At 31.1% G+C, this 17,540-nt stretch overlaps 1 protein-coding gene across 1 annotated transcript in view; it reads right to left on the bottom strand.

The window, feature by feature from the left end:
• Nucleotides 1-361: 361 nt before the first annotated feature.
• LOC145287850 (coiled-coil domain-containing protein 39-like) overlaps nucleotides 362-17,540 on the bottom strand; it is a 2,493,216-nt gene continuing 2,476,037 nt past the window's right edge. Inside the window, exons 23-24 of the mRNA XM_080135726.1 lie at nucleotides 8,005-8,181; nucleotides 362-506 (exon numbers count right to left, since the gene is read on the bottom strand). Of these exons, the coding sequence (XP_079991852.1) occupies nucleotides 8,009-8,181 (173 nt within the window). The 3' untranslated portion in view covers nucleotides 362-506; nucleotides 8,005-8,008. The remainder of the gene's footprint in view (nucleotides 507-8,004; nucleotides 8,182-17,540) is intronic.

Here is a 17,540-nt window from a genome sequence, read left to right as displayed (position 1 = left end):
CTACCTTATCCTGTTAAGGCAAACATAAGAAGTGATAAAAGGATTCGGAAAAAAAACTAAATATCTAGCTAGGTTAGTTTCTAAACGTCCCCCCCCCAAAGATATATATATATATATATATATATATATATATATATATATATATATATAAATTAAAATTACTAAATAATCTTCATTTGGGTAAATGCATCTCCAATAGTCTTTGAGTAATGGTTGCCAGAGTATACACATGAAGTATAGCACCTTAATGTGTATGCACAATAGAAAAAAAAGTTCTATCCCAAGATCAAGCAAATTTTCTTCTGAATTTGTGAAATCTAATACTAATGGTAATTTTGTATTTTCATGATAAAAACACAGCTTTTGATTAAAACTTTATTTTCAAAAACTTAATACAACAATAAGAATAGATTTCACACAATATATGCTGAATGTTCCAATCATCTGTAGGAAAACATCACTGGTTATTTGTAGATAAAAGGCGTCGTTCTTATTTCAAGATTAACCTAAAAAGAAAGAAAACGATTAGAATTAAGAACTTAATAAATAAGCATTTTTATACATAATTTGCTAAAATTATAAGAGAATGAACAAAGTCTTCATTGAAGAGTACGATGTTTTTTTGTTTTTGGAGGTGATACATTAGTAAATCTTGGCATAATGTGTTTTTATGTAATATTTATAACTACTTTGATTGATATACTTACATAGTGATTGTAAGGTAATTGTCTTTATATGGCATAATCACTTGATGCATTGGTTCTCTTGAAATCATCAAAGTTGACGTTGAGCCAGGTAAATATCGGATGGGGATAACATGCATTGTGTGTTGGAGGGCATCTCGCAAAAACTGTTAAAATCATGATGCACATATGCAAGTGGGGATCACTTGCAAATTTGATATTACATTTGTGGAAACCCGCGTAACCACTAGGAGTAAATCTTTTAAAATGAAATTAACATTATCGATAAATCCTTCTGAAATTCACCATGCCGAAAAATGTGCTCTAAAAATCTACATTAAAAAGTGTTCTACTTAGACAAAGAAAAATATCAATGTCGTCTCAAACTCACATCAACCAGTGGCATTGCAATGCAAATTACAATTCTACTTTGTAAATTTTGTTAACAGCATCTATGTTGATAAAATCGATTCAAAAAAATAAAAGAGCATTACTAATGCTAAGAAATTACCAGTAAGGTCCGGTTCTCTTTAAATAACACTAATTACAAAAGATGCCCTAAATATAATCCTCTTTCCATATTTCTAGTCTACATTGTCAAGAATTTCCTGTGCCGTCTACTACAAGAAGCAGACATAACTAAGGTTACGGATGTTTCTTTGTATATCGCTTTCTCATATACTTCTATAATCAACCACTTTATTGAGAACAGGCAGTAATTTTAATGATCTTATTAAAAAAGGTTCAGGTTTATTTATAATACTATACAATTGTTTCAGCCTATTACTGATATTTTATATATAATTCTTTGCATGCTTTGTTATTTTTAGGCCATTTCGCCATTCTCATAAACGGTAGATATACAGTGGCGCCAAAGAGAAAGTGCGCACTTGTCATTTTGTCAAAAACCGCAACTCTATACTCCTATAAATTTAGTTTTCTTTTGTATTGTTATTCATATTAAACCCTTTTTTTTCTTTTTATTTAAAAAGAAAATACAACTTCGATATATATGGGTCGTGGAATTGCATTTATCTGCAAAAGATCTATCTAATTTACATATTCTTTTAAATATTCATTTTAATTAATTCCCTGTTAGGTTTTTCGGTTTTCTTATGGGATGATCATCTTTAGTTAACTATTAAGTGTAATTATATCCATACAGATATTCAACATGATTTATACTGGCATAATATTTGCGTAAAAATCTTATAGTAAACACAAACCTCTTTCTATATATATTTATGTATGCATATATATTTGCTTAAAAAATGTTGCCTACCAAACTACTGTCACTTTTTGGTCTACAAACATGAAACTTAATATATAGGGTATTCGGACTCATGTGAATCCTTAAATTTGGGGTTTAGCCGGGAAAAATCGGTGCAAAAGTGAAAATTAAAAAAATGGAATTTGCCAGGTGAAGGTCGAACAACAGCATTACGAATGCATAACGTAATAGCTATTGGTTCATGTTTTAATTTTTAGCCTTGCAGCAAACATGTCTTCATAGGTCAGACATTAACGTTAAAGGAAAAACAAATAGTAGGCCAAACGTTTGGTTTCGATTCTTGGTGGTGGCTCTCATGTCATTATTTTTTTTTTTTTTAACTTTTTAAATCATCACTACATATCAGGTCCAATATAATCTACATATCTATAAAAGTGAAATTGTCTGTGTGTGTACATTTCTCTACCCCATATATATATATATATATATGTGTGTGTGTGCGTGTGAAATTGTCCGTCTGTGTGTACATTTCCCTAATAAACTTCTCTGTCAATTTTGAGTCTACAGATTAGAGATTAGACATAGGAGGTACTGAGATTTGGGAAAATCTTTTTAATTGATTTTCGGCCAGAAATTTAGCTGTCAGGTGGTCAAAATTCAACGACTTGACCTTTGAAAACTCTACCAAACTCCTCCGCCAATTTTGGGTGTAAACACTTGAAATTTTAGATATAGCTTACTTGGACATAGATCAAACTCTTAATTTGATTTGAGCCTAAAACAATAAAAGTTAAGGGGTAAAAATTGGGGTCAAAGTTAAAAAAAAATTGGCCTCTGCGGTCTCTACCAAATTACTCAGTCAACGTTTGGTCTAAACCTTTCATATCTCACATAAAGTGTATTCAAACATAGGGCAAGATTTTTAATAAAATTTTGGCCGAAAATTTGGCTGCCAAGAGGTCAAAGTTTAAAGAGTTGATATTTGCAGACTCTACCAAAATCCTCCGGCAATTTTGTGTCTAAACACTTTACATTGAAGGTAATATTTAGAAAATTGAGTTTTTATCACTTTATTGATAGCAACTGTTAGATCCAGTGTTTAGGTAGAAAGGCAAAAAAGGTGCATAAACTAATTGACTCATATCCCTATATAATTTACGTTATATATATATATATATATATATATATATATATATATATATATATATATACATACATATATATAAAATAGTTAAGCTTAACGGATCTTAAGAAGATATTCAAATTCAAGGAATCTTAGTAAATTGGGATTTAATGTCTATGGATCAAATTCTACAAAAATGTAAGACATTTAGATTTGTAATTAAAAGTATTACCCATATTATGCTTATTGAAAATCTGTAAAATATTTAAAATAAAACAAAATCAAATTTTGGGAATATGTATTAGTAAATTGTTAAAATTTTTGAAAAGTCGGAAGTATGAAATGGCTTTAACCTGGTTTTTCACCTTTTTTAACTAAACTAAAACTAAATATAGTCCCTATTACGACTCCTTACACCGAGCAGTCTTGTTCCGAAATTCACAATTATTTAATTAATTTAATAGTGAATCGTGTTCATACAAGTACCTCACTTTATATATAAATATATTCATTTCGACACTGCAGCCATTAGGCATAAGAATATATGCTAATTGGAAGGGAGTCCAGGATTCAATCCTCAAGCGAATCATACCAAAGACTTTAAAATTGGTACTTGATGCGCCTCTTGCTAAACACTTGACATTATAAGGTGGGGATCAAGGGTAAGTGGAGTAATCTTATATCATGGTGTAGTAGCTAATAAAAAGGAAGATTATGGTTAAACATTTTAAGTTGATAGTAGAGGATATATATAATTGCATCCACTGTCTCGCTAGGCTTAAGAATTCCTTTGTTTTGACACTAAGTTCATACATGTTTTCTTTTCTTGGTTATTCACTGATCATTTCTTTATTGCTTTCTGCCTCCCTCTTATTCTTTCCACTTTCCTTTTCTTGTTTTTAAAGTTCTTCTTTTCTCGAACATTAACAAATAGCGGACAGCTATCATTACTTGTCCAGATTGACATCTGATTAAAGGTCACTAGGGGGCAAAGACAGTGATACTTTGTTAGCTTTTGCTCACAGCGCCTTCTCAACTTAACCTCTAATTTCTTCATTAATTTACCCAGTTCTCCACTGATCTTTCTAACCGCGGCAATTTTGCTGTCCACTTCAATAATACGCCGTTGGCATCCTACGGACTAAAGATCACAAAGTCAGAGTTCACCCGGCATTGATTCTGCTAAAAATAACCGGACAAACGTAAAGATATTAACGGGTTGATAACAATTCTGAAATAAAGCATATTAAGATAGATTTTAAAAGTATCACAATCAACGACAATGAATCCAAGTTGTCAAAACTGATATATTCCAGCCATAAGCTAATAAGGGTTTGGTATCTATATACATGTATAATTTTAGACAAAATACCTAATTAGTTATGGAAATATAGATAAGCAAAACAACAAACTAGTAGAAATGAGGATAGAAACACATTAAATAAGGGCGAATCTATCGATCATAATATCTTGGTTCAGTTTTAATGTATCTGCACCCTAATGTCTATTAGCAAGACAACATGCTAGTATGTAGGTGTATATATCTGTTATAATAAATACCTATTCCTGTTTGTTCACAATGATTTCATAGCATATGTGTATAATATGTACATGTAATATGATGTTACAACCGATGACGTCATGCATTACATCATAACAAAGTTTAAAAAGTGGAGGACAAGATTCCTGGCCAACGTTGAGTACATACAGCTAGTGTATATATATCGATATCAAAGATACGAAACATACAAGTCTCTACCAAACTCCTCTCTGAATATTTGCTCTAGAAAGTTGAAATTTGATATACAGGGTATTTGAACATACAGCACACTTGGATTTGGTTTTTAGTCAGTAAAAATTCCTAAGGAGTCAAAATTGTAAATATAACACTTGACCTTGGCAGTATAAATTGAATACGATATACATACAGCTAGTGGATGTATATCGATATCAAAGATATGAAAAATCAAAAATTAGAACAATAAAGCAAAATACTAATATTCAATAATGTTTGCTTGAATGAGAAAATGATGTCTTAATATACCAATTTCACTTTGGATCTTCTAATATATAAAGGAAAGTGAGGACTTGATTCACTTGAAGCTGTTTGAAATGTAAATATTAATTATTGCATAATGACTAATTCTTCAGTAGGTTTTGGTATCATACTGGTCTAAAATTTTCAATAGATCAAGATATCAAAAGATATTTTTATACTGATATATTGCCTGTGCTCTGAATGGAAAAGGTAATTCTTTAGAAAATTCTTCTCTCTGGACTGATAATTCTTTATCTATATTACATTTCTCTTTATCTGTTGTTTGTCTGTCCGCTTCAATGATATTACTAATCCGATTTGTCAAAAATTTTGTATTGACTTTTGTTATGATTGTGTGCACCGAACTAACAATTATGGTATCTGGTCAACGCACAGTTAGGGATTAGTAATCACAATATTACATTTACTCTAGAATTTTGGTTATTAGTACTCGTTCGAAGTCAGTGGTGTAAAAATTCTAGTTTATATAATTATATACTAAAATTATTTTATGTTCATAACAGTTGACCTTGGCAGTATAAGTCGAATAAAATATTACTCCCCCTATTACTATCAAGCATGTCCAAAATTAAACATCTATAGCTGTAAGTGGCTTAATTTTTAACCTTTCGTATTCATCTGTCGGTAACTCAGATGGTAACGACGCTGGAGAGATTAATTATGACTAAGACTGAAGCTCTTTTTTTATACAAAGCAATCACCACATATCAAGGCCCAGAGGCTACTCGAGGATAAGGGTTAAAGAGTGTACAGTGGCCAAAGGACAATAGCATAGTAATCTGGTTTGGATTCTAGCAGATGTTACCCAAGACATATTTTTTATAATTTCTGAAATCATGACTAAATATTGGATAATAATCGACAGAAAATTGGCTTTATAATATATAAGAAATCGGCATAAATAAAAAATTTGTATGCACATTTTATGACTGGACAGCGCTTGGTAATCTGCTAGTTGTATTAAAAAAGGATCCCCATAATTTAGTCTTTTGATTTGACTTTAATCAAGACCTTGACAATTTACATCTACATTGGCAGTTTGCTGTTATATATTCCGATACACTATCAAGATTGATGTTCTGATTGTTGTTATTTCTCTTTGTTTAATGCATTTTTCAATAAACCTTTATTTGATTACTTATAGTATAAAAGTCTCTAATGTCTTTGATGTTTTTCCCACTCATTCCAATAGAAAACCGTCACAACTGAATGTGACAACCCAACGGTCGGCATAGTCCACTGTAATTGTTACCAAGTCACATAACTGATTCGTTCCATAATCCAACATAGTGATTCTTTCACTGATTTATTAGATTTATGCTACAGAGTAGCTCTCATTGCTTTTTGGTACGCTAAGGCAATTCATGTCAGGCGTAGTATTTATTACATGCAGGGTATTGTAATTAATATCATATCGCTAAGGTAAATAATTCTAACTTAAATCATTTTTTTATGAATTGTTCTAAAATCAAATTATGTCGCTCAATCGACTACATTAGTAAAATTTTAAATACATTTCACTAAAGGATATTCGTTTAATTGATTTAAAGAACATTTAGCTAAATGATATATTTTATAGTAAGAAGACAGAATATTGTTATAAAAAAATTAAATTGTTAAAATTTAAGATAAATAAATAAAACATTCGGTTTTATTTATTTAAAGAATATTTATTTGACACTGAAAATTATCTTTTATGATAGAAGACGGTGTCTTTTTTTTTCTTAACCTTGAAAGACATTTATTTTAATAGGGATATTATTTACAGTAACTTCTACAGACTGATGTAGAAAGCACCATGAAATTTCAATGGGATTCCACTTGTACTATATTTTAGCTAAAGATTGTAAAGCCAGTGTTGCCTTTTCAAATATGCTTATTGGGTAAATAATGTATTCATGACTTTGTTCAGTCCTGAGAGACAATGGATATACCATGCAAAGTTGGCTGCACGTGTAATTGTGAGAAAAAGGTTGTGAAATCCCCCGACCTGAATCAGTACTGCTTGATTCCAGTAGCAAAATGTCTAGGACGATTGGAAACAATGCTCAGATAAACGTAAAGAACACACAGCACGTGGTTTCCCAAATGGTCACCAATTTACATAATGACCAGAATCAACGTAACTTTAGTGATCTAATAGGAACCGGTGTGTTAACGTTAATAAGATATTTGGGAACAAATCTCAAATACTTAAAAAAAAAAACTCAATTTCATGGTTTCTTGTATCATTAAGACTAAAACATGTTTTTTTTTTTCAAATACAAAATTTTGAAAATCTATTCTTTAACAAGAACCGAACATGTTTTAGTTTACAATACTTTAAAAATAAATTTTTTTTAACAATATAAGTGATTTAAATAAAATAAATTACAATTTCTCAATACATTTTTAAATTTATAAAAACTTATACCGTAAAAGTTATGGATTCATTTATTTTATTAATGCAAATTGGTTAAAAGCGACTCAAATGCTTTCTTTTAATCGCATCTTCCATATAATTCGATTGAGCCCAGTCTAGCTCTGTCGCCCAGCTCATTAGTGAATTCTAAAACAGTTGTGTAAATTGGTCTAAAATAGTGAAATTATAAACCGTGTGAAACCTGGGTAACACTGACCGCTTTAGTAAGCTCTTTATAAAACCATATTTTGATTCAATATTGTTGTTAGAAACAAAATTTAAATACAACTTACGTAAAAGTTATATTATGTACAATTAACGACTTATTTGAGATGATTTCGAGGGTGGTGGTGCCTTAAATTTCAAAATACGATTTGATATAAACTTGTATCAATTCAAAGAATCAAACTTGTCTTATTGAGTTATGTTGACTTTATAAATTTACCTATCTTGAAATATTTTCTGTGAAGTGTAATTCTTAAAACAGTATGAATATAAAAAATATACCTTTTTATTTCCTGAAACTTGAAGCAGATGACCGCACACTGGCCTGAGTTTGGCCGCTATTTCTTGAACTTCGACTACTGGCTGAAGAGCGACGTGAAGTTATAGTTTGACCCGAGCCTGGTCGCTGAAATCTGCTACCACCAGACAGACTGCTCAGATTTGAAGTATCGTCTCTCACTGGGGAATAAAAGTTTAAATATTACAATTTAATTAAAATTTTTAAGTTTCCAAATTAAAACTGAACTACGTTCATAAAAAAAAAACAAACAAGAAAATTCACCTGAAAAGACCGTCATGACATAACTCTATTTAAAAAAATAAAATGTTTGGGAAAAATTTAGATAGAAATTTGTATTGTTCAGACTACTATTCTCATTTTGGATGTTATTCTTTTAACATTTCGACCAATACAACTTCCAAAAATATTTTTTCTTCAACATGGTGAAAAAGAGTCTAATTAAGTTCTACATGTCTCATAATCACTATTTTACATTCCTGTGCTTGTTTTGCAAGTACTTCCTTGGGATGTTTTCAGATTAATTTAATGAATTTGTGTCCTCTTTCCTCCCAATGTGAATACTCCTGACGAACTTATCAAGCAACAAACTCCTACTCCTTCACTGTAGCAGCCCCAAGATACTGAAAAACTTTCTATTCAAATAACTTCTTTCCTCAAACTATTTGCCTTTGGAAATTCTTCGCCACTTCCTGTTTTCCCAATGTACCAACATACATGTAAATGTAATGTGAACAAACAACTTTCTGCACAACTCTAAAATTGTCATGTCCACCAAAAAATCTGTCCCCTAATAGCAGTAATCGCTTATGCTTTGTTTGGGGGAAAAATAAACATTTTTTTTTTGTATGGAGGGGGTAAGATTAATTTGTATAAACGTATGCAGAGTTAATGGTATTATTTTTTAAATTGAATTTCTAACATTCAGTAAAAAAATTAATCAATTGAATGCTTTATATTGGTTAAAGAACCAATAAAAAAGGATTAAAGCAAGTGAATTATTTATTTTAATCACTTGACGTTTAGCTTTCATATATTTGCTTTGTAAATGTAAAACCGTGACTTAATTTTAATCACATGCTTTCTAATATATAAACAAATCCCAATAAATCGAATTACCAAATTGGATTGATTTAGGAATTAATTCTGAAGATTTAGAGCTTAATAAAATCAAGCATCAGGTACAAGAAGCTTGGAGATTTAATTGTTGAACTTTGGTTTTATTGTTCTCCACAAAATTCGCCCGATAAAGTTTATAATTTAAATTGATTGGAAAGTAAAGTTGGAGAATGCATCGACCAAAATTTGATGGAGGAATTAGTCTGCAGAAGTTTGTGAAATAACCTAATTTAAAATAAAATAATAGAAATGTTAAAAAATGTATTTATTTGCTAGAGCTATTTAATATCGTGTGCTTGCAACTTCTATACACTGATTACGAAAAAGAAAAGCTTTTATAAATCGGCATGATTATCATCGACGTGTTATATAGTTGTGAAACAAAGTAGCTGTGTACAGAATTTAACCTAGAATCGTCTGTTTGCAAAAGTAATGCCCAAGAATAGATTGATTGGATCTTGCTATGCAAATAAATTTTCCCAACATTCTAATGCCAATATAAGTATTTTTAAAAATCTGAGAATCTGTACTCAGTGGTACGCCATGACAGCATCTTATATTTAAATTTAGTGTTTCTGCTCTAACTATTCGATACTGTAGACAGGAAATCAACATGAATGGACTGCTGCCTTGTGAGTCATTTTGGTGCCTTGTCTCATACAAAGATGAGCTCTGCTACACACAACTTACAGATTTAACTTGCAATAAAATTTCTTTTAATACAAAGAATTGCTGTGTATTCTAAATGGAATGGACGGCATTTAAGTTAAGTTTTAAGGCTTCTCAACATGAAATAAATGCGCAAGTTACAAGATTAAGCATAATGATCGTTAAGTAGTTTGGCATCATTAATAGCCTTCTGATTTCCATTAAGCAAAAGTCAGTTTAAATGGTCGATTGTACCAGCAGGTGATCCAGTCAATTACGGTCTTTTGTCGGTGGAGAATTTGTCCATTTATCATGTTTCTCAAGAATCTATGATTCTAAGATTGCTTCTGATGAGGTAACGTTCGAGCTAGAACCTTATCGAGATGATTTATTGCTAACTGGAGTCATGAATATTTCCCATGGGGGATTTCCAATTTCACATTTCATACATTTAGGTATACATATAAAGTTTGATTTTACTAATGAAACTGAAAGATGTCTGGTAGGAAATAGACAGATGTAGTGTGTACACACATGATAACAACTAGTTGAACATTTGTTTCAGAGTTGAAAGTAAAAATAATATACAAACCACGGCATACAGTTGTAGTTTTCTAACTGCTTCTTAAACAAGAAAACAATTTCACTTGAAGATATTCTTAGGCTGATAAAACATTTATTTAACTTAACGGACTCTTACTTTCAGCTCTTACAAAAAGTCACAAGTGTTAGGAAGTGATTCATAAAAAAGAAAAACTTGTCAGAAAAATAAGTTATCACAATGGTTAGAAATGATTCACAAAAGTGGTGGAAATAGAATGGTTGGTCAGCTGGAAATGTCCAAAAGGGCGAGTCATTTTCCGCTTATCGGTCACTCTTAGACGAAACATCGTTCATGGGATTTCCGATTTTGAGTCATTATATTAAGAAGTCAGCTAGTTTACAGGACTGTACGACAGTTTTGGGCTCAAAGCAGACCGAGCAGAGCTTTAGCAGACGCGAGATGAGCTGATTTCAACAGAACGATAGTGATGACTGTGACAGCCACATTATTTCAATTGATACACTGAGATTTCACTAAGATGTGGACGTTAGCGCTTGGGGTGTCCTTTTTCGCAATGTCATCACACGCACACACACATACTAAGAGTACAATTAATATCTACAAAATGTGTCAGTTTGCGTTTTCTCCTGTGACCTTGCACCGTTTTATTTTTTTATACTTGTAAACCACTGCTTGCGTTCTCTGCAAGCGTCAAAACTACACGGCTAGAACAGAAGGGAGAAAAACAAATAGAAAACTATGTCACATAACAATAGGGTTGACAGTTCTTGAGAGAGACAGCATGGTTTTATATTTAATATGAAGAAACCCAAGATGAGAACAGTAGTCCAAATAATTCAATCGAACAGTCTAAACAACTTCTATACCATGCTCATTTAATTTGCTGCAACATGAGTATCTCAAGTAAAAGTAAAAACAAAATTATGCCGATATCATAATATGAAATTGTGATCGAGTGTTGAAATGCAACGGTTTTTGTCGTTGAATTACTTTCAGTGACGGAATGGAATGTTATTTAGACGCGAGCATTCAGTTTAATTATGATGTACCTTCATAACATAAGATGACCTGTTATCGTTTTGAAGAATTATGAGTGATCTATACAATTGTTATAAGCTAACTTTATTTCAAATAGCTGAAATCTCTATAACTGCTAATAAGTAAGTGATTTATAATTTTACTTTACATACAAGTTTTTTGTGGGGAGGGGTTATTCTGGCATTAATTGTAATTATGCAGAAACGTTGATTTTAAAAAAAAGAATCACCGACACAAAAGTTGCTGACGGCAGATGGTAAAGACAAGAAAACTCTCCAGAAAGTGGAAGATCTATTTAAACATGAGACAATGCAAGTGATAAGTACCCTATTTTGTTGCATTCCTCGTGTTATTTTTTTTAATCTGGAACATTGCCAATTATCAAGGCTGAAAACAACTCCGATAATGCTTAATGAGATGGAATGATAGTATTTGAAAGGTAAAGAACTTCATTAGAGAATTGAGGATGATTAATAGAATGGATTGTTTAGTTATTTGTGTAAATTGTATATGACGGAATCTGTTGATATAGTATTTGAAGAAGATTTTAGCTTGCAGGGACAGTTATGTGGCATCCTGTTCCATAGACAAGAGGCTTTTGTAAAAACATTACGTTGGGTGCAGAGGAAGAAAGGAAAATTATTGTTTGCTATAATAGCAAAGAGAGTTCTTACTCTTAATGTTTTGCAAAAGGTAGGTGCAGAGATTGTGGTTAAGTCGATCACCTTCCATGAAAGTAATAATAGAGCAGAGAGAGAGAGAGAGAGAGCTCAAAAACGGCTCTTTTGCAAGAATAGGGCTTTAAAGAATAGAAGAGATCACTCTACCGCTAGATTTCAAAGTGGATTTTGAACTCTTTCAAGGCAATGAAAAGTGTCCTTAGCAACACTTCCCAGATGTGAGCGCAGAACTTTATTTTAGAACATATTTAATGTTTATAAGTAAAGGATTTCATTAGGGGCGTTTTTTCTTTTCTTTTTTTTTTTTTTTTTTGAATGGAGAAATGATTAAATCATTCTTCCAGCAACCTTAGAAATAGGTTAAATGTAAGTCTTTCATTATTGATCTTGAGCGAAGGTCAGGATTAGGAGCTTATCAAAGCAGGGCTGTTCTGCAAGGAGATAGCAGTTCGTATCGATTGATGAAAAGCAAGGATGCAAGCGTTTGGATATTCAATTCTGTTTCTCCTTGTTTTTTCTTCCATCTACTTTCTAATCCTGCATGTGGAATATGACAAATAAAGTAAGTACTGATAATTAGTAATGTTTTTGTTTTCCTACTTTTTCTTTAAACATTTTAATAATTTAAAAAAACAATGCCGCAAAGCATATGTACTCTCTGGTTAATAGATTTCAAAAAATATTTTAAAGAAAGCTTCATACTGTGTTTATCATATTTCAAGTTATATCGTATTTATTGGTTTAAATGAATGCAAATAACATTAAATCTTACATCGTAATAGAAGAGGACGTGATAATATAGTATTTTAAAAAGAAACTGTTAAGATGGCTGGAAATGAGGAATGATACAAAGGAGAAGATAATATATAAAACCCAACGAAACACGCAGATAAATAGGAGTTTTGCTTTTACTGAACTAAGAAGTCAAGTGATAGTTGAGAGAAGAATAAAGTTGAGATTAAGAAGAAAAATTAAGACAGAAGAGGAGGTAGGGGGTTATGAGAGAAATGGGCGGATCAGAGAGATCTGAATGAACGTTAAACATGAGATTTTAAAAGTTGGATCTAGATAGCATGTAAACTGAAATTTCAAACTTTGATTCAGAATATAAGATTTTCATTCTAGTATTGCGCTTCACTAGTGTTTAATTAAGAAATTATTAGTCAGATGCAGACAATCTATGTAATAAAACATTGTAACTAATTATATAAAACAATTGTTCCCCTTACAATGAAAATGTTTCATTTTCTGTACGATTTTTAAAACTCTGCAAAAAAAATGACTTTGCTGTAGTGGGTGTGCGTTGAGATAGTTTATTTATAATATTGTTTGTTCGCTGGTCCATCGCTTGCGAAGATGACCGTGATCATGTATTGCTTTGCGAGTCTGGAGATGATTTGTCAATTCTATTCAAGCACTGATGTATCCCCTCCATATAGAACCCCTGTGGGATGATTTTGTAGCAGAGGTACTAACTGCTTTGTCTTTTCAAATAGCAATTTCTTCTTGTGTTCCACAATGTGTGATTGCTACAATCTTGGTAACTTTGTGGTTTGCAGTATGCCAGGAACATTAGTTTTGGGCTAGTTTTTTTTTTCACAAGTAGAAGTACGAACCAGAATGTTTGAGGAATATTTTCAAGTTTTCCTTGGGCCGTTTTCTATGTCCTATGGTTCTTTCGTTGTTGACCAGTTCACCATAAAGGAGCTGTTTTGGGAGTCTTGAATCTGACATGCGGCATATCTGACCTAAACAACTAATCTTACACTTTTGCTGTTGAGCATTGTTCATTCATATATTTTGAATAAATCAAATGATTATTGTTATTATTCATTTCCCCAATATCTTTCTAGTTAGAATACTTTCGAGAAAGACTTCAAATACTTGGAGGGAATACGTGTAGGGTGCCAATATTCCTGAAGGAAACTGTTTTTGTAGAATGAGCTGGATTCGAACTTGAAACACTCATGTTGTCGGTCTGTGTTATTAACTACTTAGCCACTGTCACCTCCCTGATACTGTTGCAGTGTGGTATGCATTCACAGAAGGTTTTATAAAATTATTCTCCTTTTGAACAACAGTTTTCCACTGAGCTATATAGCTCCTAGTGTTTATTAGGAATGAGCATTTTAAAATATATAGATCAAAAGAGCTGAAGTTAAATGAATCTTAGTTTGCTTGTATTTCCTGAATTAAGTTTACCATATGTTTATGCTGCAGCAATTCGCTGCAACGAACAGTTAATCTTTTGTGATATTTCGAAAATGGTCTAATAACAATGTCTGGACTGCTTTTGATCATTCTTTTTGTGCAAGTTGTTTTTGGGGGTTTTCCCCCTAAATTGTATAATTAGCCTTTATTTGTTCATTAAGTCTTAAATGAATAGTTTTCATGTGGACAAAATTTTATTACCTTTTTGTACTTACTAATGTGACTGCAGCTTTTGTAGATGTTAGGAAAAAAATTTAACGCATAGAAAACAAACCATGTTTGTCTTTACTTTGTGGAGAAAACAAATTCTAAAGGCGAATGAATCGACTGAAAACAAAAAACATGAAAAATACTGACAATGAGTTTTCTTTTCTTTATGACATTAATGTGACCCGTTCCTTCTCCATAAATAACTGACTGGCCATATTATTCCTTGCTGTCTTCGTTATCATTGGCTGATATTCTTTATTTTATTTATTTATTTATTTATTTATTTTTTGGTATCTCTTAATGAATTCGATTTACCTCCCATGCGTCTAACTTGTAATTTGACTCTGTTGTTAAACTTTTATAAATTGGGACTTATATACTTTGTTTTGAAACTGCTTATAGAAATAAACATTATTGATTTCATTTTACTTTTTGAATATATTATATTTTTATAATCCTGTAAATCGATAATTTTTTCTTAAAAAAGAAATCTTGAAATATCTTTCACAGAAACGAAAATTTTCCTGGCCTCACAAAAAATATGAATATTTATCTTAAAAACTGAATTTTAAAAATTGTTTTACATTTCTAAAATTAAATTTCCAGTTTATTATTTGCTAAACTCATTCAATGTAACTAGCATGGTGCCCAGCAATGTAGTAAAGAGTAGTATTTTCTTTCTTAATTAGAGGATAAAAACAGTTCTACATTTTACTGAATGTATCCAAGCATGTGTTATGTTCGTCTATCTTGCTTCAGATTCAAATAATATTTTCATTGGCTCGCTGAAGAGTTTCTGTTGGCTCGCTGAAGTTTCAAGTAGTAGTTTTGTTGGCTCGCTTCAGTTTCAAGTAACATTTTCGTTGGAAGATGTGCAGATTAAATTTATTTAACATGAGAATATATATATTAAATAACACACACGATATCCTATTAATATATAATATTAATAGGATATCGTGTGTGTTATTTATTTTGTGTGTCACACTTACATGCAAGTGACTGTCGTTTAATTGTTATGGACTTCCATTTCCTTTAAATTCTTCCTAAGTTTTGGTTTCGGTTTCAATTATAGCTGATAGCACTCCAGTAATCTATTTTTTTTTTAATAAATAATTTTCTCAAGAATTAATAAGTTGTGGGTTTCGATTTCGATTATAGCTGAAAGAAACTCAGTTTATATATATATATATATATATATATATATATATATATAAGTTTTGGTTTCCGTTCAAGCTGATGCACCTAAGTTATATGAATATATTCTTTTTGTTATTGAATTTTATAATATATAAAAATCGATAGAGCAGTAAATCTATAATAATATATACAAAATCTGCAAGAATTAACATATCATATTTAGCATACTTTACAACCGGGCTACCATGGGCGTCTCTGCTAGCTTAGATAAATACTTATGTAATTTTTACAAAAGACCTACAATAATATCAGAACGTCTCCACTTATGCTGCACATCTACAGAATGCTAACATCATTATATTACATATGAATGAGTTCCCTGTGGAATTTCCACAAGTTCTGTTAGTTTGTATTAAAATCTAATACGAATTCTCATTAATTTTGAGTAGTTTGATTTGTAAGTGAACTGTGATCTCTTTCCTATACAACTTGCATGAATACACTAGGGAAATATGAGGTTACCCCTACCTAAATCATCTTACTTACAAATATCAGTGAAAATAATTGAGTAAAAAGTAGATTTTCATGGGAAAACTGGACCAGAAAGAAAATATTATGTAACACTCTATAGAATATATAAAGAAGGATAGGTTTCATTAATCATAACCGTTCTAGTTATAAACCATGATGGAAAACACCAACTGATTTAGGCAGGTTGAATGTGTGATGCCCCGACTGTTAACATATCAGTGAATCTTTTTACCAATTTTCTTGGTTTATTTAATGCCAAACAACGAAATTTATTGACATAGACATAACTTGTGTTTCATACCTGCTATTAATTACTAATTCATAACCTTAATAGAGTAATTAATAGTCAGACTAGTAAAGCACTTGAAATGCCAAAAATAGGTTTTAATTTTTTAATTGTTGTTTTTGTCTTCATTGCAGAATAAAAGCATTATAGATTTCAATAAATGTCGGCTAAATACATGTAAAACTATATTATGCATTAAGTATCTTTTATTTTGACCAAAGAGACTTACACAATTACCATACACCCTGGGTTCAAGTTTAACAACCATAAAAAGAAACTGACACTTCATTTTGTGTGTAACTAAAAAATTTTAAAAATGAAAAAAACATTAGTAAGAGTACCCAAATAAATTAAATAATATAAATTTATCCAAAATTATTTAAAATTTGTGTACTTACGCCTCCTTTCAGTCAATTAATACTGAGTATATTATTCAGCTCAGCTTCAAAATATCAAGTATGCAATGTACAAAAATCGAATAAAAAACATTGTTTCTGAATTTTTTAGATGAGGATTGATAATTCGTATTATTTGGGTTATTCGAACTATTGCATTCATCTTGACTATTATTTTCGCAATATTTCGGCCGATGTAATCTTCGACCTTTTTGCAGGTGTAACTTGTTGAAATCGGGAATCTTCCTGTCAAGAACCTCCGCGGAATTTCGAGTTTATGGATTAAATAAGGGTTCTGTCCGAAATCTCCAACTTGAAGAGAAAGATTTCCTATTGCAACAAGATACACCTGGAGAAGTTACATCGACCGACACGCTGTGAAAATAATATGCAAGATAAGAAAAGTAGTTTGAATGATACAAATAACACAAATATACTATGTTTTTTTATGGGCATCGTAAGTCCTCATTCAATTTAAAGCAGCATCATGTTTTCCGCATAGTATAATACAAAACCAGTATTAATAGCTCAAACAGCAGAGCACTGAATAAGGTATGACAAAGATGTAGCTATATTATGTTTTTCTCTTTCATTACAGATTCGTGTAATATGCATTTGCATAGTTCCCTAAAGAATGTTGATTATCACCTTATCAAAAACATCAATTTTTATACTTCATTTTATTTTTTTTTTTTTC

This window comes from Euprymna scolopes, chromosome 11, assembly GCF_053919585.1.
Source record: "Euprymna scolopes isolate OS-2025 chromosome 11, ASM5391958v1, whole genome shotgun sequence".
NCBI lineage: Eukaryota > Metazoa > Mollusca > Cephalopoda > Sepiida > Sepiolidae > Euprymna > Euprymna scolopes.
The sequence above is the reverse complement of the archived record's forward strand: the minus strand, read 5'-3'. Positions and strand labels throughout refer to the sequence as shown.